The sequence below is a fragment of the Cervus canadensis genome, chromosome 13 (genome assembly GCF_019320065.1).
Source record: "Cervus canadensis isolate Bull #8, Minnesota chromosome 13, ASM1932006v1, whole genome shotgun sequence".
NCBI lineage: Eukaryota > Metazoa > Chordata > Mammalia > Artiodactyla > Cervidae > Cervus > Cervus canadensis.
Window position 1 is genome coordinate 48821294 of NC_057398.1, and position 23661 is coordinate 48844954.

Genomic DNA, 23661 nt, shown 5'->3' on the forward strand with positions numbered 1-23661 from the left:
CTTCTAAAACTTCTTTAGTTTTGTTTTTCACAGTAAGATCTTTAAACAACCTGGAATTATTTTATTTTAGAGAAAAGAAAAGAAGCTACTCAACATATTACATGAGGTTGGTTTATCATTGGTACTAAATCAGATGAAGATAGTAGAGAAAAAAATATAATTGTAAGCCAACATTGTTTATAACCACGGATGTAAAATACCCAAGTAAAATGAAAGCAAACCAATTTCATTTTTTTTTTCTTAAATATATTACAGCGACTTCCCTGGTGGCCCAGTGGCTAAGACTCTGCTCTCCCAATGCAGGGGTCCCAAGTTCAATCCCTGGTCAGGGAGCATGATTCCACTTGCCACAGCTAAGAGTTTGCATGCTGAAACTAAACAAACAATCCTGCATGCTGCAACTAAGACCCAGCACAACCAAAATAAATAAATAAATAAATAATATAAAAATAAATAAAAAATATAAAAAATACATTGTAACCAAGGAAGATTTATCTCAAAGTGTACAAAAATGTACCAACTTCTAAAATCTTTTAAAGTAAAATGCCATGTTAAGAGAATAGAAAAGAAAACCAAATCTTGTCCACAGAGGTTGCAATTAACAGTCCTACCAGTTATGTATGAGAATACCTGTTATTCACACTCTGGAAAATCTTGGTGGTTTCAGATTCTTTTATTTTTGGCATATTTGGTTGTTAAATAATAGAATATTACTAAGTTTATTTGCAGTTCTCTAATTCTCTAATTAGAGAATTAGAGAAACTCTAATTTGCAGTGAATATAGTTTTCTCTTTATTAGACATTTGCATTCAACACATTGAAAAATTGGGAGAGTAACACTTACTGCACAGTTTGTTTACTTGAGAACAAAGAACTATTTTATTTATCTTTATACCTCTTACATCTTATAAAATGCTCAGCATACAGTGAGTATTCAGAGTTACTTTCTGAGTGGATAAATATTGGTAAACTATGAAACTTTTGAAGAAATTTATGAAACTCATTTTTGAATGTCTGTAAATAGAATCGTTTTGTTGTGTCAAAGAAATCATATTTTTGCTAACAGTTTCCAGGAAATAAAGAATGGACAGAATTACCCTTTTAATTCATGTTGTTAGTAGTACTACACGGTGCTATAAAATGTGGATATCTGACTGAATCCTTAATCATAATCATACGTGATTTAACTACTCATTTTCTTGATGCTTGCAGAATGTATACTATTGCATGGAAAGATAATATCATTTATTTTTTGGCATATTGTTACTCTTTGTACCTTTGCTAAAGATTGTTTCAGAAACCAAATTTGATTACCTGAATTATATTTCAGATACTTTCATTTTTAAAAAAGTTTCTTTTCCTATTTGATGATAGTGTTTTAGAGGATTGAAATACTTAGATTTCTAACCTTTTAGATAATGTTACCCAGAGGAAGGCATATATAGAATTATTCTTTAACCATAGTTGTCTGTGATGAATTTGCTGTCTTTGGATTTAGGGTCAGAATGAAACAGAGATATAGAACATATCCTCTGCTTGGATTAAGATATTTGGAAATCTTGAGGGGGACAGGGTTATAAAGAGAAGTACAAGAAACAAAGAACTGTTCAATGTAATGTAAGCTGTGTTGTGATATTTTCCAGCTCTATCTGACAACTAGAGTAATACTAGTCTCCCCTGGCTGGCTCCAGGTCTTTATTTTTAATTTACACATTCTATGTGTACCAATTTTAGCCAAGTATTTCCGATACACTTGTGTAGAAGCAGGGAAAGAGAGGGACACTAGTCTCAAGATTATTGCACTATTTCTTGCCATGGCCTTATAACCCACCTCAGTCAGTTCAGTCACTCAGTCGTGTCGGACTCCTTGCGACCCCATGATCACAGCACGCCAGGCCTCCCTGTCCACCACCAACTCCCAGAGTTTACTCAAACTCATGTCCATCGAGTCGGTGATGCCATCCAGCCATCTCATCCTCTGTCGTCCCCTTCTCCTCCTGCCCCCAATCCCTCCCAGCATCAGGGTGTTTTCCAGTGAGTCAACTCTTCGGATAAGGTGGCCAAAGTACTGGAGTTTCAGCTTCAGCATCAGTCCGTCCAATGAACACCCAGGACTGATTTCCTTTAGGATGGATTGGTTGGATCTCCTTGCAGTCCAAGGACTCTCAAGAGTCTTCTCCAACACCATGGTTCAAAAGCATCAATTTTTCGGCGCTCAGCTTTCTTCACAGTCCAACTCTCATATCCATACATGACCACTGGAAAAACCATAGCCTTGACTAGATGGACCTTTGTTGGCAAAGTAATGTCTCGGCTTTTTAATATGCTATCTAGGTTGGTCACAACTTTCCTTCCAAGGAGTAAGCGTCTTTTAATTTCATGGCTGCAATCACCATCTGCAGTGATTTTGGAGCCCCCCAAAATGAAGTCTGACACTGTTTCCGCTGTTTCCCCATCTATTTTCCATGAAGTGATGGGACCAGATGCCATGATCTTAGTTTTCTGAATGTTGAGCTTTAAGCCAACTTTTTCACTCTCCTCTTTCACTTTTATCAAGAGGCTTTTTAGTTCCTCTCCACTTTCTGCCATAAGCGTGGTGTCATCTGCATATCTGAGGTTATTGATATTTCTCCCAGCAATCTTGATTCCAGCTTGTGCTTCTTCCAGCCCAGCGTTTCTCATGATGTACTCTGCATATAAGTTAAATAAGCAGGGTGACAATATACAGCCTTGACGTACTCCTTTTCCTATTTGGAACCAGCCTGTTGTTCCATGTCCAGTTCTAACTGTTGCTTCCTGACCTGCATAACCCACCTACAGCTTTGTAAATAATCTATTTGTAAATAAACTATCCTCAGATTGGAATAATTTATTTCTGTTAGGACCCTGAGTGATTTCACAGTCTCACCATTTGTCCAGTCCAGTTTGTTCAAAACTAAGATGTCTTGGTTATTTTATCGAAATGTTAACTCCCTGACTTTATAGCTCTCTCTCACAGTATGAGATCCTTTATACCTTCATTCAGATTTGATCTGTTTATTTGATCTTCATCTTTTCTGTTGTGTGAATTCCAAATAGAGATTCAATCTGTATTTCCTTTCCTGACAATCTAAAGCAGAAATCTAAATCACTGCAGAAACTTCTAAACCAATGCGGAAATCTCTCATAGACTGTGTTCTGCAATGTGGAATACCCCTCTTTTCTAAACTAGTTAGGGCTAAATATCTTAGACCAAAACAAGTGGTAAGGCATTCTGTGTTTCTGTCACTTTTCTAGTGCTTAAATATATACCTTTAATCTTCTACATGCTGGTCCATGGTAGGAAGGAGAAGAGATCTGTACCCATATATAAAGACCTTTTAATCATATTAACTCCTTTTTGTGTGAGAATAATGAGGGACATCCGGGGAGGAAAGGTGACAGGTCTAAATTTCTCTCAGAGACAGCAGAACATATAATTTATCTTATAATTTCTAAAACATTTCAATATATTCCCTATAATTAATAATGTTTAAGTTTCTTGTATGGCATCCAAGGCCATTTCCATCTTCCATTTTCTAGTCCTGATTTCTTTTTTATTGTTACAATTCTATTACAGCAATTAATTATTTACCATTATCACCCAAAGTTCACTTTCTTGCTTCCCTTACTTTGCAAATATCTCTCCCTTTGCTGGGAATGGGGCTTCCCTGGTGGCTCAGAGGGTAAAGCATCTGCCTGCAATGTGGGAGACCCAGGTTCAATTCCTGGGTTGAGAAGATCTCCTGGAGAAGGAAATGGCAACCCACTCCAGTATTCTTGCCTGGAGAATCCCATGGATGGAGAAGCCTGGTGAGCTATAGTCCATGGGGTCACAAAGGGTCGGACACAACTGAGCGACTTCACTTTCACTTTGCTGGGAATATCTACAGTGCAAACAGGTAAAGTAGCAAAGTTTACTTAGTCCTCAAGGCCCAGGTCCAAACTTACTCCCTCATTAGTGTTCACATAAGAGAATTAGGGTTCCATTCTCACTGACCCTGAAACGCTTTGTATCTATCTCTGTTAGAAACTTTGATCACATTATTATGTTATGTGTTTACGTACTGTGTAAACAGTCTTTCAGAAAGACTGTGAAGTTCTTGAATGAAGGTACCGTATTGTAATTATATTTGTTTAAAACTCCAGTAATTGCCACCATGCTTTGTATAATATCAGCTCTTGCTAAAGGCATGTTAAAAGAAGAAATAAATGAATGAATGTGGCAGAAATTTTAATTTAATGTGTGGGAATTGCTGAATCTCTCTGGTGCCAACATATTTCCTTTACTCCTTGGATCTTTGTGTTAAAATATATATCTAGCATTGAGTTAGAATACATGGAATGTTTAACATAAGAATATATTGATCTCATTTGTATGTCACTGCTACTTTGCATTATTTCATATGTTATTTGGCTTTTAAAAATATGTTTTCCACCAAAAATATAATTCATATGTAAGAAATAAATGAAACATGGTAATTAAAACTATTTCTTCTCAATATAGTTTCATGGGACTATTAAATACTTCAGCTTAATCCTTAATCATAATGTTTAAGAAATACTGTTTACATCTAATTTGTGTCACATTTCAATAATTGATATTACGTTTTTGTTTCAGCTAAACCATTTACTTCTAAAGTGAAACAGATGCGATTACATAGAGAAGACTTTGAAATATTAAAGGTGATTGGTCGAGGGGCTTTTGGAGAGGTAAGAGATAAAGATTTTATAGAGATCTGATATTTGTTTTACAAGCTATTTTATACAGTCTTTGAAAGAATTTAACTGAAATATTATTTACTTGCTTTTGTAATTGGTATTATTGATCAGAAATCATTAAAATTTTGAATGAAATCTTTCTACATGGATTTTTTTTCCCAGTATTTTTCTAGTTTTTATTTGTTATTGAAGTTTGAGATGTAGACTCTTCTGTTTGTCTATTTGCCTCTCCTTGTGTCAATAGTACACTTCCTTAAATTAACTTTAGTTTGAGAAGTCTTAATATCTGGTAGTGTATTTACTGTAACTTCTCTCTTTGCCTCTCTTGTTAACCCTTTATATTTTCATATAATTTTGGAATAAATGTTTCAGTTTGTATTTACGCTTAAAAATCCACATCTACACTCAGCACTTACATATCTGGAATTTTGATTAGGATTGCACTTAACTAGAGATTACTTTGAAGTTAATTTATATCTTAATAATATTGAGTCAACCAATCCATGAACATAGTATGTTCCTTCATTTATTTAGGGCTTTATAAATTTAACCCATGAATTATTTGTAGTTTTCATTCAGTAGAGATAATTTATGCATTTTCCAGCAGATTTATTCCTAGGTATGTTATATTCTTCATGCTGTTTTAATTAGATTGTTTGTTAAGTTTTATTTTCTAATTGTTTTTACTAGTAGTTAGAACTACAGTTGAACTTTGTTTATTGACCTCATGCTCAGCAACCTAGCTAATTGTACTTTTAAAATCGTGAATTATGTTGGATTTTAATCAGTGCTTTATCAGCATCTTTTGAGACATGGCTTTTCTCCGTAATTAGTTGAGTTACATTGATTTATTTTCAAATGTGAAACTAACTTTGCATTTCTAAAATAAGCCAGCTTTGTTGGGATATATTATCCTTTTAATTTACTGTTGGATTTGGTTTACTATTTGTGTGTGTGTTTTGGATCTTTAACAGGAATTGACCTGACATTTTCCTACTTACCACATCCTGATCAGATTTTGGTATCTTGGTTATACTGGCCTCATAAAAAGAGGGAGGTGTTTCCTCTTTTATTGTTCTCTAGAAGAGTTTGAGAAGATTATTATTATTTCTTCCTTAAATGCTGAGAAGATTTCATTGGTGAAGTCATTTGAGTCCGGAGGTTCCTAGAGAGAGAGTTTTAAATTATATATTCTTTTAAACATTGAAATTGGACTATGTGGATTTTCTACATAGGTGTGTCAGTTTTGCTAGGTTCATCCACGTCACCTAATTTTTCAAATTTATTACTGTATTGGTCATTTGAGCTTCTCATATTTTTCATTTGTTATGCTTTGAGGTTTATCAATTCTGTTATTTTTTTCAATGAATTAACTTTTGCCCTTTGAATTTTCCTATACTAGATTTGTTTCCTGTTTCATTAGTTTTTGCTTTTAAAATATTCTCTGTCTTTGGTTTTAACTTGCTGTTCTTTTTCTAACTTATGAAGATAGAGCATTGATTTCTAGCTCTTTTCAATGACCTGAAAGGCTGTACCTTTTCCTCTAAGCAACTTTAGCTATAGCCAAGTTTTGATGTGTCATATTTTCATTACAGTTTTCCTTAAAATACAGTGTAATTTCCAATGTGATTTTAGATTTCTCTAGTGGGTTTTTTTTTATCTTTGATTTTAGAAGTTTATTTCTCAATCTCTACTTGGTGCATTTTTAGTTACGTTTCTGTTTCTGAGTGATAATTTAATTCTAGAGCAGTCAGGGAGTATGCACTGTGTGCTTTTACATCTCTGAAACTTGCTGTGCGGTGTTCTGGAAATAGCGGCTAGGTGAAAGATATTAACCTTGTTTAAATCTTCAATATCCTTAGTGTTCTTCCTGCTTGTTGCTCCATTTCCTGAGAGAGGATTTGCTTATTTTTTTTATTTTATTTCTTTCCGTTTTCACCGATAGCAAATATAATGTTATTATATCTCCCTAGTTATTAACTCTTTTATCAGGATATAATGATACCTGTTATCTCTAAGTAGTAAAGTTAAACTTTACTTCATCTGATATTAGTTGAATGATTCCAGCTCTTATTATTAGTCTTCTACATTAAATATCTTATTCCACCCTTTTAGTTTCAGTTTTCTATAGCTTTTCATGTTTACCATTTAGTAGAATATAGTTTTTGGTTTTTAATTCAGTCTGATAAATTTCTTATCTTTAATTGGAGTATAGTCAGTTGGCATTTAAATATAATTACATTATTATTATTTGTTTTCTGTTTGTCTTGCACATTTAGTATTATCTTTCTCTCAATTCTTGGATTAACTGAGTTTTTTAAATTATTCTTTCCCCCTTCTATTAATTTCTTAGTTGCACCTTCTTTTATTGGTTTCCTGAGATTGCTTCTTGTATACTTAGTAAATTTGTATTGAGTGGCCAAAACTTTGTTTGGGTTTTTCCAGAACATCTCATAGAAAAACCTGAATGAACTTTTGGCCAATCCAATATTTTGCCATTTCCCATTTTTTTTTTTTGTCATTATTGTCTTTTAGCTCTACATATATTTGAAACCCCAAAAGATATGTTTATACTGACCCTTTTCATTTTAGATATACCCATGTATTTACAGTTTTTTTACCCTTTACATTCACATATTTATTTATATTTATTTATTTCTCTTTGATAGGCTTGTCCTTTAGTAATATTTTGCTAGGTCTGCTGAGATAAATTATCTGCCATTTTTGGTCTGAAAATACATTTATTTTGAGGTATTAACAAAATTGTGTTATATATATACTTAGCTCAGTGAATTTGTACATTTGCATGAACTTCTGTAACCTTTATGTTGATCAAAATAGGCTTCTATTGCCCGCCTCTCTGTGAATAACCACCTTCTCAGTAACCATCTATTCTGACTTCTATAATTATAGGTTTATTTTGCCTGTTTTTGGATGCTATACTAGTGGAATTATATAATATATATATATTTCTTTTGTTTGTGGCTTCTTTTGCTCAGTATTATGCTTGTATAATTCACTTTTGTTTTTTATTGATCCACAATATTCCTCTGTATGAATATACTACAAGTACTCAAATTTATTTTTGACTGTTGTTAATAATGTTGTTATGGACATTCATATACATGTCTTTTGGGAGACAGAAGCATTCATCTCTGTTTGCTATAATTCTAGTAGAATTTGGGTCACATGGTAGGCATATTTAGATTTAGTTGGTAGTGTCAAATAATACCCCAGTTGGTTAGTTCAGATTATACTCCCGCTAACAATGTGTGAAGGTCCCAGTTGCTTCACAACCTCACCAGCAGTTGGGTCAATTTTTAGACTTTAGACATTTTTTTTGGTGGATGAGTGTAGTGGTATTGATTGTGATTTCATTTTATATTTCCTGATAACTTTAACATTTAAAGTTGAGCTCATTTTCATATCACTTCATGTAACTTGGACATCATTTTTTTGTAAAGTGCACATTTGGGGCCTGGGGGAGTGGGAACAGGTGACTTATTGGTATATTCTGGATACAAGTTCTTTGTTAGAGGTGTGTGTGTGTGTGTGTGCGTGTGCATGTGTGTGCACGCATACTCATGTATTAAACAAAATCTCTTCCTGTCTGTGGCTTGACTTTTCTCTGTATAGATCTTTTATTGAAGAGAAGATTTTAATTTTGATGAAATGCATTTAATTAAGCTTTTCTTTATGATTAGTGTTTTTTTGTATTTGTTAATTTTTTTCTACCCTGAAGGTCATAAAGATGTTTCCTGTTATATAATCTATAAAAAATCTTTTTCATTTAGGTCTATGATCCATCTGGTATTATTTTGTGTTTTGTGAGGTATAGTCAAGGTTCATTTTATTCTTTGTGGATTTCACATCATCATTTATTTAAAGACTACTTTTCTACATTTGGTTACAAAGGAACTTCTGTTGGTCAGGTGTTATGTGTGCTACTTTTATTAATTTTTAATAGTTTTTAATGTAGAATTTTTGTTCGTGTTTCATTAAATTTATTTTCGGGTCTTTGATGTTTATTGATGAGCCTATAACTGCTGCTAGACTAGAAATACAATTAATTTTTGTGTATTGATCTTATATTTAAATATCCTGATGTATTGACTAAGTCTAGTGTATTTATCAATTTAAAAAAAATTTCATGTGCATAGTCATACCATTTCGAAATAATGACAGCTTTTTTCTTTCTTTCATTTTTCCTTTTACTTCTTTTTCTGTATTATTGCAATAGAGAATTTTTTTGCTTAAAACATTGAATTCAGTTGTTGAAAATAAATTTTTGTGTGGTTTGTGATTCAGGGTAAGTACGAAGTTTGCTACAGCTTTTTTTTTAATTGTTACTATTTTTAGGTTAAGGATATACTTTTTTTTAGGTGAAGGAAGTTTTCCTTGTAGTTCTAGTCTGTTGAGAGCTTTTATCAATCACTAGAGTTAACTTTTGTCAAAAGGTTTTCTATATCTGTTTTGATTACATGATTTAACTTCTATATTTGGTTAATGTGGAAGTAATATTGATTAATTTTTAAATATACCAGTAGTGAATTGCTATATAAATCTGGTTGTTCCTGATGTATTCTTTTAGTATAGTGTTGGTTTTGATTTGCTAATATTTTGTTTGCCATTTTTTTGTTATGTGCATGAAAAAGATTGGCCTTTAATTTATCTATCTTTTAATTTCCTTATATTTTAAAAATGTTATGCTTATCTCTTAAGACAATTTGGGAGTTATTCACATACTATCAATTTCCCGAGTTTGTTTAAGATTATTGCTATTTCTTTATATGCTTGAAAGTATTCTCTGGTGAAGCCATCTAGATTAGGAGTGCAGTTATCTTTTGGTTGGTTGTTTATATTTTTGGAGGTAAATTTTATATGTGTTGAAATACACTGGTTGTATTATGTACAATTCTATGAGTCTTGACAAATGGATTCACCTTTCTCAAGATACAGAATGTTGCTGTCACTCTAAGAAGTTCCCTTTCCTGTTAGTTTCCTGTAACTTCTGTCAAGTGGCAGCCACTGTTCTAAATTTTAACCATGGATTAGTGTTGACCATTTGAAAATTTCATGTAAATGAAAATCATACCATATTAATCTTTTGTGTCTGGCTTCCTTTGCTCAGAATAATATCTGTGAGATTCATTCTTGTGATCAAATGTAGTAATACTTTTTCCTGCTGATTAGTATACTGCTTTTTTAGTATACCATAATTTATTCTTCTATTGATAAACAATTGCATAGTTTCTCATTTTTGGTTGTTAGTATTAAAACTGAAGTGAATATTTGTGTACAAGTTTTATGGAACTATGTATTCATTTTCCTTTGGTAAATAATGGATTGGAACTGCTATGTTAAGTAGTGGATGCATATTTAAATTGAAAAGAAACTGCCACTTATTTTTTCTAATAGGGTTGTACCATTTTATATTCCTGTCAGTTCTGTGTTCTCACCAGTATTTTTTTTGTTGTTGTTAGTCTTTTAAATTTAGTCATTCTAATGGATGTGTAATAGTGTCTTATGGCTAAATTGCATTGTTATGTGGATTTGTGTTATATAAAAACATAATGATGAGTTTTTGTGTTATATCTTCCTTTATGAAGTATATGTTCAGATATTTTGTTCATTGAAAAAAATGAGGTATTTGTGTCATCATTAAGTTGTAAGAATTCTTTATATTTTATATTTATAAATGTCTTTTGTCAGATAAATAGTTTGTCAGTATTTTCTCAAATAAATTTTCTGTTAATTTTCTGCATAAATTTCCTGTTAATTTTCTTAAAAATGTCTTTTGATGAGCAGAAGTTAGGTTTAATTCTATCAATTTTTTTTCCTTTATGGTTATTTTTTTCCTGTGTTCTTTGTAATAAATCCTTATTTATATCCAGGTCAAAGAGATACTTACATATGTCTTTCCCTAAAACCATTGTAGTTTTAGCTCTAATGTTTAGATTGGTGATCCATTTCAGATTAATTCATGTATGAGATAAGGATCGAGGTTCATTTTTTTCCATGTGGCTATTCACATGGCACACGGCAGTTGTTTCAGCACCATTTGTTGAAAAGGCTGTTTCTCCTCTCTTGAATTACTTCAGTACCTTTGTCAAAAATGTCAGTTGACCATACGAATGTTGATCTGTTTTCCCTCTTTCTGTTCTATTTCATCAATATCTTTTTCTATCCTTATGTCAGTACCACACAATCTTGATTTTGTAGGTTTATACTATAGAGTTGAGTGTATATAATTAAGTGTAAGTTCTCCTTTTTAAAAAATTGTTTTAACTGAGGACTTTTCCATTATTTATATAAATTTTAGAAATCAGTGGGTCAGTTTCCATAAAAACTTAGTGGTATTGAAATTGAGTTTGCATTCAATTTATTGATTAATTTTTGGAGGACTGACATCTTCATCTTGAGTCTACTAGTTAGTTCATGAACATGGCAGTTTTCTTTGTCTTTTAACTTTTTTAAAGAGTACTTTGTAATTTTAGTGTATAGATCTTGTTCATAATTTGTTAAATTTATTGCTAAAATTTTTGTTTTTTGATGCTAATATAAATGATATTTAAAAATTATATTTCACATAGTATGCTCTTAGTGTGTAGATAATACCACTCACTTTTGTATGACTTTATTTTCTAAATTCATTTATTATTTTTTAAATAGTTTTTTGGTTTTTTTTTTGGTTGCTACTTTCTTAGTTGTTCCCTGCAAACAGCCATATTATCTGAGAATAGGAATAGTATCCTTTTCACTTTCTAGAGTTTGTGTTCTATTTCTCTATTTTGACTTATACTAATTCGGACCTCTAATATACTGTTGAAGGGGTATCTTGAGGTACATGTCCTTACTTTATTCCTGAATTTAAGGAGATAGGATTTAGTGTTTGACTAGTAAGTATGATGTTAATTGTATGTGTTTTTGTAGGTACCCTTTATCGGATTAAAGAAATTAACTTCTGTTATTAGTTTGCTGAGGATTTAGTAGTCATGCGGATTTACTCTTTTATTCTGTTAATTTGGTGGATTAATTTGATGGATTTTTAAAATAAGCTTTGTTTTTTTTGAGTAGTTTTAGGTCTGTGGCAAGATTGAGTACAAAGTACAAAGAATTTTTGTATACCCCTTTCCCTTGCACATGTGTAGCCTCTCTCATTATCAGCCTACCACACAAGAATGATATATTTATTTTAACTGTTGAATCTACATTGACATATCATAAGGTATAGTCTATAGTTTATATTAGGCTTCACTCTTGGTATTATACATTAGAAAAATGTATAGTTACATTTATCCAGCATTTTAGTATAATACATAATAGTTTTTCACTGCTTAAAAATCCTCTGTGCTCTGCCTATCCATCCCTTCCCTCTCCTAACCTCTGATAACCACTGATCTTTTTCCTGCCTCCATAGTTTTGCCTTTTCCCAAATGTCATAGACTTGAAATTATACAGTATATAGCTTTTTCAGATTGGCTTCTTCCATGTAACAATAGTCATTTTAAGTTTCCTTTGTGTCTATATTGCTTGATGACTCCTTTCTTTTTAGTACCAGGGAATATTTCATTGTTTGAATGTACCACTGCTTATTTATCCTTTTACCTACTGAAGGACATCTTTGTTTTTTACCAAGTTTTGGTAATTATGAACAAAGCTGCTATAAACAGTCATGTGCAAGTTGTTGTGTGGACATCAATTTTCAATTCATTTGCCTAAATACCAAGAGACAGAATTGCTGATTCATATGTTTAAGAGCATTATTTAAGTTTTGTAAGAAACCACCAAACAGTCTACCAAAGTGGCTGTACCATTGTGCATTCCCACCAGCAGTGAATGAGAGTTCCTGTTGCTCCACATGCTCACCATCATTTAGCAGTTGTCAGTATTTTGAATTTTGGTCATTCTAATGGGTGTGTAGTGGCATCTTATTGTTTTAATTTGTAGTTCCCTAGAGAATGTTGAGCATCTTTTCATGTGCTTATTTATCATCTGTATATCTTCTTTGGTAAAGCATATATTAAGATCTTTACTCTTTTAACAGGATGGTTTGTTTTCTTATTGTGGAACTTTAAGAGATTTTTTTATGCTACATTTTAGATAATAATCTTTCATCAGATATCTTTTGCAAATATTTTTTTCCCAAGGCTTGTTTCTCATGCTTTTGACAGTATCCTTCACAGAGCAGAAGTTTTTAAATGAAGCCCAGCTTATCAATTATTTCTTTCATGAATTATGCCTTTGATGTTATGTAGATTGATTTTCAAATATTAAATTACTCCCTAGGATAACTCCATTTGGTCATGACTTACTGTCCTTTTGTGGCTTTCCTGTGCCTCAGCTAGTAAAGAATCTGCCTGCAAAACGGGAGACCTGGGTTTGATCTCTGGGTTGGGAAGATCCCCTGGAGAAGGGAACAGCTACCCACTCCAGGATTCTGGCTGGGAGAAATCCATGGACTGTATAGTCCATACGGTCACGAAGAGTCAGACATGACTGAGCGACTTTCACTTTGGCTACTGTCCTTTTGAGATAATTGATTTATTCAGTTCCTTGATATATTTTTTTAACTGTTTCCATGTCTATATTCAGGGGAAATAAAGTGAAAGTGAAAGTTGCTCAGTTGTGTCCACTCTTTCCGACCCCATGGACTGTAACTCACCAGGCTCCTTTGTCCATGGAATTCTCTAGGCAACAGTACTGGAGTGGGTTACTATTTCCTTCACCAGGGGATTCCAACCCAGGAATCGAACCCATGTCTCCTGTATTGCAGGCAGATTCTTTACTGTCTGAGCCAAATGTTGACCTATAATTTTCTTGTTTTAAATCATGTCTATGTCAAATACTGACATCAGGTTATGCTGGACTTAGGAATTGGGGAGTGTTTACTCTTTTTCAGAAAAAATATGTGTTTATTTATGTATGTATGTATTTATTTTTCTTTGAATGTTTGGTAAAGTTTACCAGTGACACCATCTGGACTTGGGTATTTCTTTGTGGGGCATTTAATCCTACTAATTTAACTTCTTGATGCTTATAAAGTTAGTCAGATTTTCTATTTCATCTTTTGTTGCCTTCAGTAAGTTTTGTGTTTCATAGAACTTGGATAATTCTTTTAAATTTTTGAATGTATAAGGTTGTTCATAATATCTGTTATTTTTTGATGTCTGTGGAATACAAGATGATATTCTCTCTTTTATTGCATATATTTATAATTTATGTTTTATTCCTCTTGATCTGTCATGTAGAAGTTTTTCAGTGTTGTTAATTATTGAACAAAGCTACTTCGGCCTTGTGAATTGTCTATATTTTTGTTTCTTTTTGGGCTTCCCTGATGGCTCAGGTGGTAAAGAATCTGCCTGCAGTGCTGGAGACCTGGAGAAGGGAATGGCTACCCACTCCAGTATTCTTGCCTGGAGAATTCCACGGACTGAACAGTCCATGGAGTCTGAAGAGTCAGACATGACTGAGTGACTTCCACTCACTTGTCTCTTTTTAACTCAAACCTTTTTTTTTTTTTTTAACATTTTAAAAATCATTGTTATTTCATTCCTTTTAATTTCTCTGGATTTAATTTGTTCATCTTCTTATGCTTCTCTAGACAGAAACTTAGATCTTTGATTCTTTTCCATTCCAGTTTAAGCATTAAAGCTATAAATTTCCCTCTAAGCAGGGTTAGGTATACTCTATAGATATTGATGTTATATTTTCACTGTCATTCATATCAAAATACTATTTAACTTTGATGTCTTCTTTGATGAGTCATTATGTGCATCATTTACTTTTGGTAATTTTTGGACTTTGTGAACTATCTTACTGTTATTAACTTTAATTCATTTTTTTAAACCATCAGACATCACACTCTTAATTTTTCAAAAGTTTTAAGGTTTATTGAAATTTGCCATATGATCAGAATATGGCTTATCTTTATGAGCACTCCATGTGTACTTGAGATTACTTTTTATTTTACATTTATTGCTTTTAGTCTTTATAAATGTCATTTGGGTCAAATGGTTGATGTTGTCATTAGATCTTCCATAATTTGTTGAGATTTGTTCATTGTTTTTGAGGGAGGGGTATTAAAGTCTCCAAATATAATTGTGAGTGTGCCTGTTCCTCCTCCTGTAATTTATCACTGTTTATTTTATACATTTTGGAACGCTTAATGGGGGTATACACTTTTTCAATTTTTATGTCTTCCTGATATACCAACCCTTTTAGCATTATGGAATGTTTACTTTAAGGTAATATTCCTTGTGTTGTAGTCTAATTTGTTTCATATAAATATAACCTTTTTCTTTTTGTATTTGCATTTAAAGAGAATGTCTCATGCATGCCATATAGTTAGGTTTTGCCTTCCTTATACACTATAATAATCTCTGCACTGTTTAGACCATGGTCAGCAGACTTTTTCAGTAAAGTGCCAGACCATAAATATTTAGATCTTGAAGGAAGACCATATGGTTTGTGTGGCAGCTACTCTTCTGTCTCTGTAGTGTGAAAGCAGCCCTTGACAGTTTGTAAATGAATGGATTTGGTTGTGTCCAAAGACAGTTTTATTTATAAAACAAGTGTTGTGTCATATTCGACCCTCAGGACACAGTTTGCTAAAGCCTGTTTTAGACTATTTTTAATTAATATATTTATAAATGTAGTAGATTTAGCTATGTCATTTGTTGTTTGTTTTCTCTTTGTCTCATCAGTATTCTATTGATCCTTCCTTTGAGTTGTTTGAGTATTTTTTAGTGATTTATTATTTATGATTTCTCTGTTGACTCTTTTACCGCACATCTCTGTATTATTTTCTGAGTGGTTGCCCTTTATTATGGATCTTTTTTTCCCATTCCAAGAAGTTAGTGTCTTTGAAGAAGTGTCACAATATTCTTATTTATCACAAACATCCATGTCAGTTTCCTTCTTGCTGATAACTTTGCTTTCTTTCTTCTTCTTTTATGTTAGTACATAAGCCAGAGAGTAGCATCAAATAAATTGCTGAGAATTAGAGCCAAACAAAAGTGAATTGCAGTGACCCAGAAAAACATACACATAATTTCTGCCAAAAAGTATATTAATCAGGTATAAGAACCGGAAAGGAAGAGTTAAAATTCTAATTTGCCAATATGATATTATTATATATCTCAGAAACCCAAGATAATAACTGAAAGCTACTGTGAATTAAAGAGATAATAATTATACAGAAGTCATGAGTTTTTATATGTATAGACAACCACAGTTGAAAGATAATGGAAGAAAAAATGCACATCTTAAAAATGTTAATTCTTTCTAAATTAATTATAGATTAAATAGCTAATATATATGCTAATTATTAGACAGGCTGACTCTAAGTTTAGGAATATAATTAAGAATCATCAGAAGAACTCTTAAAAAGTAGAGTGATGACAGACCCATTATATAATTGGAACATGTTATAAAGCCTCAACAAATAACACATGAATAAGAAGTACAGAAATGAGGTCAGTTACGTAAAGGAATTTAAAATTTACTAAAGACAGGATCTCCTGTTAGTACAAAAGAGATAGAATTCATAACAAATGGTCTTGAGACAACTGGATAGCCAATTGGAAAAGTCCATTTGTGAATCCAGTTAAAATTCATACCATATATTAGGAGAAAGTACAAATGGATCAAACATTCAAGTATAAAAATAAAATGAATGCAATACAAAGTACCCATCAGTGGATTGACTAAGCTATGGTCCGTCTGCCTGTGGAACACTGTGTGGCTGCAGTAAAGAAAAAGTTCACTGTACTTCTATGGAGAAATCTATAGGACATTGTGAAGTGAAAAAATCAGGTGCAGGATAACGTATTTAGAATGCTATCTTTTGTTAAAAAGAGGTAGAAATATTATGATTCATACATGTGTTTTCAGAAAGTAACATTTTAAGGGGACATGAGGGAATGGGGTAGACAGAAGTGTGAGTGACACTTCTAACTGGAAACCTTTTTATGTTGTTTTGATTTTTGAAATGTGTGTGTTTCATCTATTTTAAAAGTCATTAAAAAATTCTTCCAGATGGAGATGAATTAATTTGCAGGTTCTGTGAATCATTTAAGGAAGAAGCAATTCTAAATTTAAATTTCCTCAGATAATAAAAAAAGAGGGACCACTGCCCCAGTTCCTTTTATGAGGCCAGAACAGTCTTGTTTCTGAACTCTTGACAGTATACTGAGTGAAGGAGGAAACAAGGAAAAAATGCATCTGATTTGCTTTTATCACATAAGTCAGGGTAATGGTTATCTCTAGTGGGAAAGCAGAGATTGTGGTCAGGTGGAACACATCAGGGTTTTTAAGGTTGCCCCAGGGTTCTGTTTCTTGATCTTAGTTTTAGTTGTGTTTTGTTCACTTTATGATCGTGTTGAACTCTACCTTTATTTTCTTTATGTATTTTATAATCAATTACAAATGTTATAAAATAATGAAAGAAGTTATAATAATCATGGAATATATATTCATCTAACAAATTAGCTTTAAAATGTATAAAGTAACAACTGATAGAGTTTGCATAGGGGAATATAAGAACTTTCAACAGTTTTAGAGCTTTTAACTCTCCTCAGAAATTGTCAAGTTAAGCATGTAAAAAAAATTAAGACTTAGAAGTACTTACTATTTGAAGGTGGAACTTTTTAATGACATTTATTCCATTCTGTGTTTAAATGTTTGACAGAGCAGTGATTTTAAAAAATGGTAAAAACTGTTTTCTCCCAAACTAGTTTCACAAGGGGATTACAGATCAGTTAAATCTGTACCTAGTGGGCACCACCTAGTTTTGTTTTAAGCTATGGCAACCCACTCCAGTATTCTTGCCTGGAGAAACCCCAGGGACAGAGGAGCCTGGCGGGCTACTCCCACAGGGTCGCAAAAAGTTGGACATGAATGAGGAACTAATCACACATACATTTCTTTTTTAAAAGCTAATTTTATTTATTTATTTATTTTTGGCTTCGTTGCTTTGCTCAGGCTTTATCTACTTGTGGCGAATGGGGCCTGCTCTTTGTTGTGGTTCATGGGCTTCTCATTGTGATAGTTTCTCTTGTTGGGGAACACAAGCTCTAGGTATGTGGGTTTCAGTAATTGCAGCAAGCAGGCTCTAGAGTGCAGGCTCAGTCCTTCTGGCTCATGGGCTTAGTTGCTCTGTGGCATGTGGAAGCTTCTCACACCAGGGATCAAGCCTGTGTCCCTTGCATTGGCAGGTGGATTCTTATCCACTGTGCCACCAGGGAAGTGCTGTTTGAAGCTATTTCTGTTGTCAGCCGAGAACTTCCAGATGTTCCAGCTGGATTTAGAAGAGGCAGAGGAACAAGTGATTAAATTGCCTACATCCATTGGATCATAGGAAAAGCAAGAGAATTCCAGAAAAAAAATCTACTTCTGCTTCATTGACTATGCTATAAAGCCTTTGACTGTGTAGATCACAACTAACTGTGGAAAATTCTTAAAGAGATGGCAATACCAGACCACCTTATCTGCCTCCTGAGAAATCTGTATGCATGTCAAGAAGCAACCGTTAGAACCGGACATGGAACGACGGACTGATTCCAAATTGGGAAAGGAGTATGTCAAGGCTGTATGTCGTCATCCTGCTTATTTAACGTCTGTGCAGAGTACATCATGTGAAATGCCAGGATGGATGAAGTACAAGCTGGAATCAAGATTGCCAGGAGAAATATCAATAACCTCTTGATATGCAGATGACACCACTCTTGTAGCAGAAAGCAAAGAGGAACTTTGCTTTCTTGATGAAAGTGAAAGAGGAGAATGAAAAAGCTGGCTTAAAACTCAACATTCAGAACTCAACTTTCATAAAACTAAGATCATGGCATCCGGTCCCATCACTTCATGGCAAATAGATGGGGTAACAATGGAAACAGTGAGAGACTTTAATTTGGGGGGCTCTAAAATCACTGCAGATGGCGACTGCAGCCATGAAATTAAAAGACGCTTGCTCTTTGGAAGAAAAGTTATGACCAAACTAGGCAGCATATTAAAAAGCAGAGACATTACTTTGCCAACAAAGGTCCATCTAGTCAAAGCTTAGGTTTTCCCAGTAGTCATGTATGGATGTGAGAGTTGGACCATAAAGAAAGCTGAGCACTGAAGAATTGATGCTTTTGAACTGTGGTGTTGGAGAAGACTCTTGAGAGTCCCTTGGACTACAAGGAGATCAAACCAGTCAATCCTAAAGGAAATCAGTCCTGAATACTCTATGGAAGGACTGATGCTAAAGCTAAAACTCCAGTACTTTGGCCACCTGATGGAAGAACTGACTCATTGGAAAAGACCCTGATGCTGGGAAAGAGGGAAGGCAGGAGGAGAAGGGGACAATAGAGGATGAGATGGTTGGATGGCATCACCGACTCGATTGACATTACTTGAGCAAGCTTCGGGAGGTGGTGATGGACAGGGAAGCCTGGCATGCTGCAGTCCATGGGGTTACAAAGACTTGGACACAACTGAGTGACTGAACTGAACTGATTGGAATGTAACTCTGCAACTAGCACAGCAGTTCTAGCCAGTGTTAGAACTGTTCATACTATGATCAGCCCAAGTGAAGTGAAGTGAATTCGCTCAGTCATGTCTGACTCTTTGCAACCGCATGGACTGTAGCCTACCAGGATCCTCCATCCATGGGATTTTCCAGGCAAGAGTACTGGAATGGGTTTGCCATTTCCTTCTCCAGGGGATCCTCCCAACCCAGGGATTGAACGCAGGTTTCCTGCATTGTAGGCAAATGCTTTACCATCTGAGCCACCAGGGAAGTCTTTACAAATAAAGTCTTTGTAAAAACTTCACAAATAAAGTTTCTGATAAGAAAAAAGAATCATGCTACCGAACACAGAGGGTATATAACACTGGAAGTTCAACAGTTTTCCCAAGAAAAAATGGCTTTCTTCACTTAAAGGGCTGTGTACCATTTCTCCTCTTAACTTATTCCAAACCTAGAAAATAACTACTTGGGAAGAGGTAGTAAATATATGTAAGGTTTTAAATCCTTGTTAGGAATTCTATATTCCATTTAAACCCTTCAGGCTCTCAGTGACTTCTGCTCCCTGGAGATGTTCTGGTGGGGGAAGGGTAGGAGGTTTGTTGTAGCAGGCTTTAGGGCAGCAGGCTCTGTGTAGAACTAGTCTCTGTGAAAGTCCTTATTAGGAAATTTAAAGGGCGCTCTGCCTTGTCAGCAGTAAGGAGATGTAGCAGTAAGGAGATGAGGCTGAGATGTAGCCAGGATTTGGAGTTATTTTCCGTGTAGGAGAGCTCTGTTTAATCTAGAAAGGATCAGTTCAAATCCTATGCACAGGATTGGCCTAGTCTAGTCTTTCATGCTGCTTAGTCACTCAGTCGGGTCTAACTCTGTGTGGCCCCATGGACTGAAGCCCGCCAAAGCTCCTCTGCCCATAGAATTTTCCGGACAAGAATAATGGAGTAGGGTGCCATTTCCTCCTCCAGGGCATCTTCCCAACCCGGGATTGAACCTGTGTCTCCTCATTGGCAGGTGGGTTCTTTACCACTAGCTGCCACCTGGGAAGTCCCAAGTCTTTCATAGCCACTGTCTAAACTCTTCAGTCTTAACTAAAAAAGAGAATTTCCACCCCCATAGTCACCTTAACCCTATCTGCCACATTAAAAACAAAAACTGTGTGAGGATGGCTGGATATGCTGCAGTAGACTAAACTTTTTTTTCTGTATCGATCAGTGCATGAGATTCTGTCCACTAGCTCTGACTTGATCCCACAGTAGTCCTTTTCTCAGAGAATTTGAACACACAGTTGTCACTGTGTTCAGTTTTCTAAGGTTGATAGCCAGCTATTAGGGGAGAGCATTCTCTACTCTCCAGTCTCCAGGAGGCAGATGGTGTGACTTCCCTTCATTTCCTTGGTGACATGTTGAACTTTAGGCTTGGACTGCTGAAAGTTGGCATACACAGGGAACGTTCCCTCTATAGGCTGGCCATTCTTGTAAATATCATCTGTGATCTTGAAGGACATTGTGGAAACTGCAGCTGTAGTACTTGTTGTCTTTGTAGGAAGGAGTAGACCAGGTTCATAGGTCTTTCTGCCCTCAGGAGTCTCTCTTCGCTTTCATCATGTGGTGGCTGAGAGCATTGAGATGGTGTTCACCTTGGTTGGTAGAATAGGGCCTGCAGCCTACATGGGAGTCGTAGAGGCCACCAGAGACCTTTCTTGGTCCAGAAATTCCAGGTTTCAAAGGGAAAGCCCCCATATAGCCATCCCCATACTTCACAGTAGATTTTCAACAGGGATCTCTGTTTGCATTCCTATTGTTAGCAATACAGATCTGATCAGAAGTGGTTTCCGTGACCCCAGGCCCCCAGGAAGAAACGCAGGACTTTGTTGGTAATGTCTCTTTTAATGTTTAGACAGGTTAGCCACTATTGTGGGTAGCACAAATTTTTTTGACAGATCTATTTTCTTAGCAAGCTATCCTCTCTGAGGCAGCTTGAGTCTATCCAGGAAATGCTCAAAAATGCTGTTGACCTCATATCCCCATTATGGAGCCTAAACAGTTCATCTGCAGAGGGGCAAAAATAGGGTCTGCTTGCAATACTGAGCAGCACCATCAGGCCAAAAAGCTTGGCTAGGGCCTGCCACATCCTTGGATCTGGATCCTGGATTTACTGAAGTTGTAGAGACTAAGCCTGCAGTTGCTATGTCTAATCTCAGTATCTGGTGTCTGTAACCCAAGTCCACCATGTTGCCATTTGGACAAAATATAAAATATTTTAATGACATGATTGTCATGCTGAACCTAATAGATATATATAGAGTTCTCCATCCATAAGAGAATACCCTTTTTATTTGTAGCACATGAAGATCCTTCTTAAAATTTACCATGTTCTAGGCCACAAAAGTTGCCTCTGCTGCTGCTTAGCACTCAGTCGTGTCTGACTCTTTGTGACCCCACAACTTCCAGTCTCCTCTGCCCATGGGGATTCTCCAGGCAAGAATACTGGAGTATTGTATCATCATGCCCTCTTCAAGGGGATCTTCCCAACCTAGGGATCTAACTCAGGCCTCCCGCATTGCAGGCAGATTCTTTACCATCTGAGACACCAGGGAAGCCCACAAAAGTTGCCTCAGTAACTTAAAAAAAAAAATTGTCTTTATGCAGACCATGATCTCTGACCTTAAAAAAATGCAATCAATATCAGTCAGATACTAAAAAATGAGACATACTTGCAGACTTAAAAGCATAAATCATAGGAAAAATTATAAAATAATTAGATATTAATGGAAATATTGCATTTCACAGTTTGTAAAGTACTTAAAGAGAGACTTATATTTACCAGGAAATAAGATACTCTGGTGGGCTTCCCTGGTGGCTCAGTGGTAAAACATCTGCCTGCCAGTGCAGGAGACATGGGTTAGATCCTTGCATTGGGAACATCCCCTGGAGAAGGAAATGGCAACTCACGCCAGTATTTTTGCCTTGAGAGCTGCAAGGACAGAGGAGCCTGGCAGGCTACAGTTCATGGGGTTGCAAAAGAGATGGGCACGACTTAGCAATTAAACAAAACAACAGTAGTCCAGTATGCACTGAAATCTTTCTTGGCGCTTCTGTGGCAGCTCAGTGGTAAAGAATCCTCCTACCAGTGCAGGAGATGTGGGTTTGATCCTGGGGTTGGGAAGATACCCTAGTAAGTGAAATGGCAACCCACTCCAGTATTCTTGCCTGGGAAATCCCCTGGACAGAGGAGCCTGGCAGGCTACAGTCTATGGGGTTGCGAAAGAGTCAGACGTGACTTAGCAGCTAAACAAGAAACTGGTAATTGTTATCAGTTGAATGATGTCTCCTTCTCTACCCACTCAAAAAAAAACCCAGACATATTGAAGTCATAACCTCCCTTACTTCAAAATGTGATAGTATTTGGAAACAGGGTCTTTTCAGTGGTAACTAAGTTAAAACAAGGTTGGTAGGGTGGGCTGTAATCTAATATCATTTGGTGTCTTTATAAGAAGGGGAAATTTGGACATGGGCATAGACAGAGGGAAGATGACATGAAGACATGGGGAGAAGTTGTCCATCTCAAGCCAAAGAGAGAGGCCTGGAATGGATCCTTCCTTCATGACTCTTGGGAAGAATCAGCTCTGCTGATACCTTGATCTTGACCTTCTAGTTTCCAGAACTGTGAGAGAAGATAAATTTCTGTTGTTTGAGCTGCTCAGTCTGTGATACTTTACTACAGCAGCCCTAGGAAACTAATATAGTAACTAATGAGCCAAATATTTCAGAAACTGGAAAAAGAGCCACAGAGTAAATAAGAAGGAAGGAAATAATAAGGCCAGAAATATTAGAGTAGATATTATCAAAATCCAAAATTGATTCTTTAAAAATTAATATATTTAAAAATTGTTGGATACATGGTTTGCTCAATTTCAGAAAAAGCATAAGTTTAATATATATTTATTAAAAAGTCAGAAAAATAGTAAAAGAGAATGTCTTTAATTTGATGAAGGATATGTGCCAGAAACCTAAAGCAAACCTTTAGTGGAAAAACTTTACATGCATTCCATTTAAGATCAGAAACAAGACAAAGATGGTTATCACTGTTTTTTATGTTACTGGAGTTCCTGGCCAGTGCATTAAGAAAATAGAGATGAGTTAATGGGATTGAAAGAGAAGAGATAAACCTATAAGTATTTATAGTTCACCTGTATAAAAAACTATAAGGGAAATTGATGAACTCTATAAAAAGCTGTTTTCCAGACATCAGTAGAATTCCTTTATACTCAAAATTCTTAGCTAGAGGAGATCATATAAGATATCACTCATATAACCAAAAAAAATAAGTATCTAGGATTTAACCTGACAAGTAATACGTAAGATCTACATGGAGAAAATTCTTGAAACTCTTACTATAATATGTGATTAAAAAGA

The 23661-nt window shown here is 34.9% G+C and overlaps 1 protein-coding gene across 9 annotated transcripts in view; it reads left to right on the top strand.

Moving 5' to 3' along the window:
- Positions 1-23661, top strand: part of CDC42BPA (CDC42 binding protein kinase alpha) — a 295068-nt gene that overhangs the window by 50131 nt on the left and 221276 nt on the right. For all 9 annotated transcript variants that reach the window (XM_043484945.1, XM_043484938.1, XM_043484937.1 and 6 more), the window contains one exon: positions 4640-4731. In XM_043484945.1, coding sequence (XP_043340880.1) covers positions 4640-4731 — 92 coding nt within the window. Of the gene's footprint in view, positions 1-4639; positions 4732-23661 lie in introns of those variants that run through there.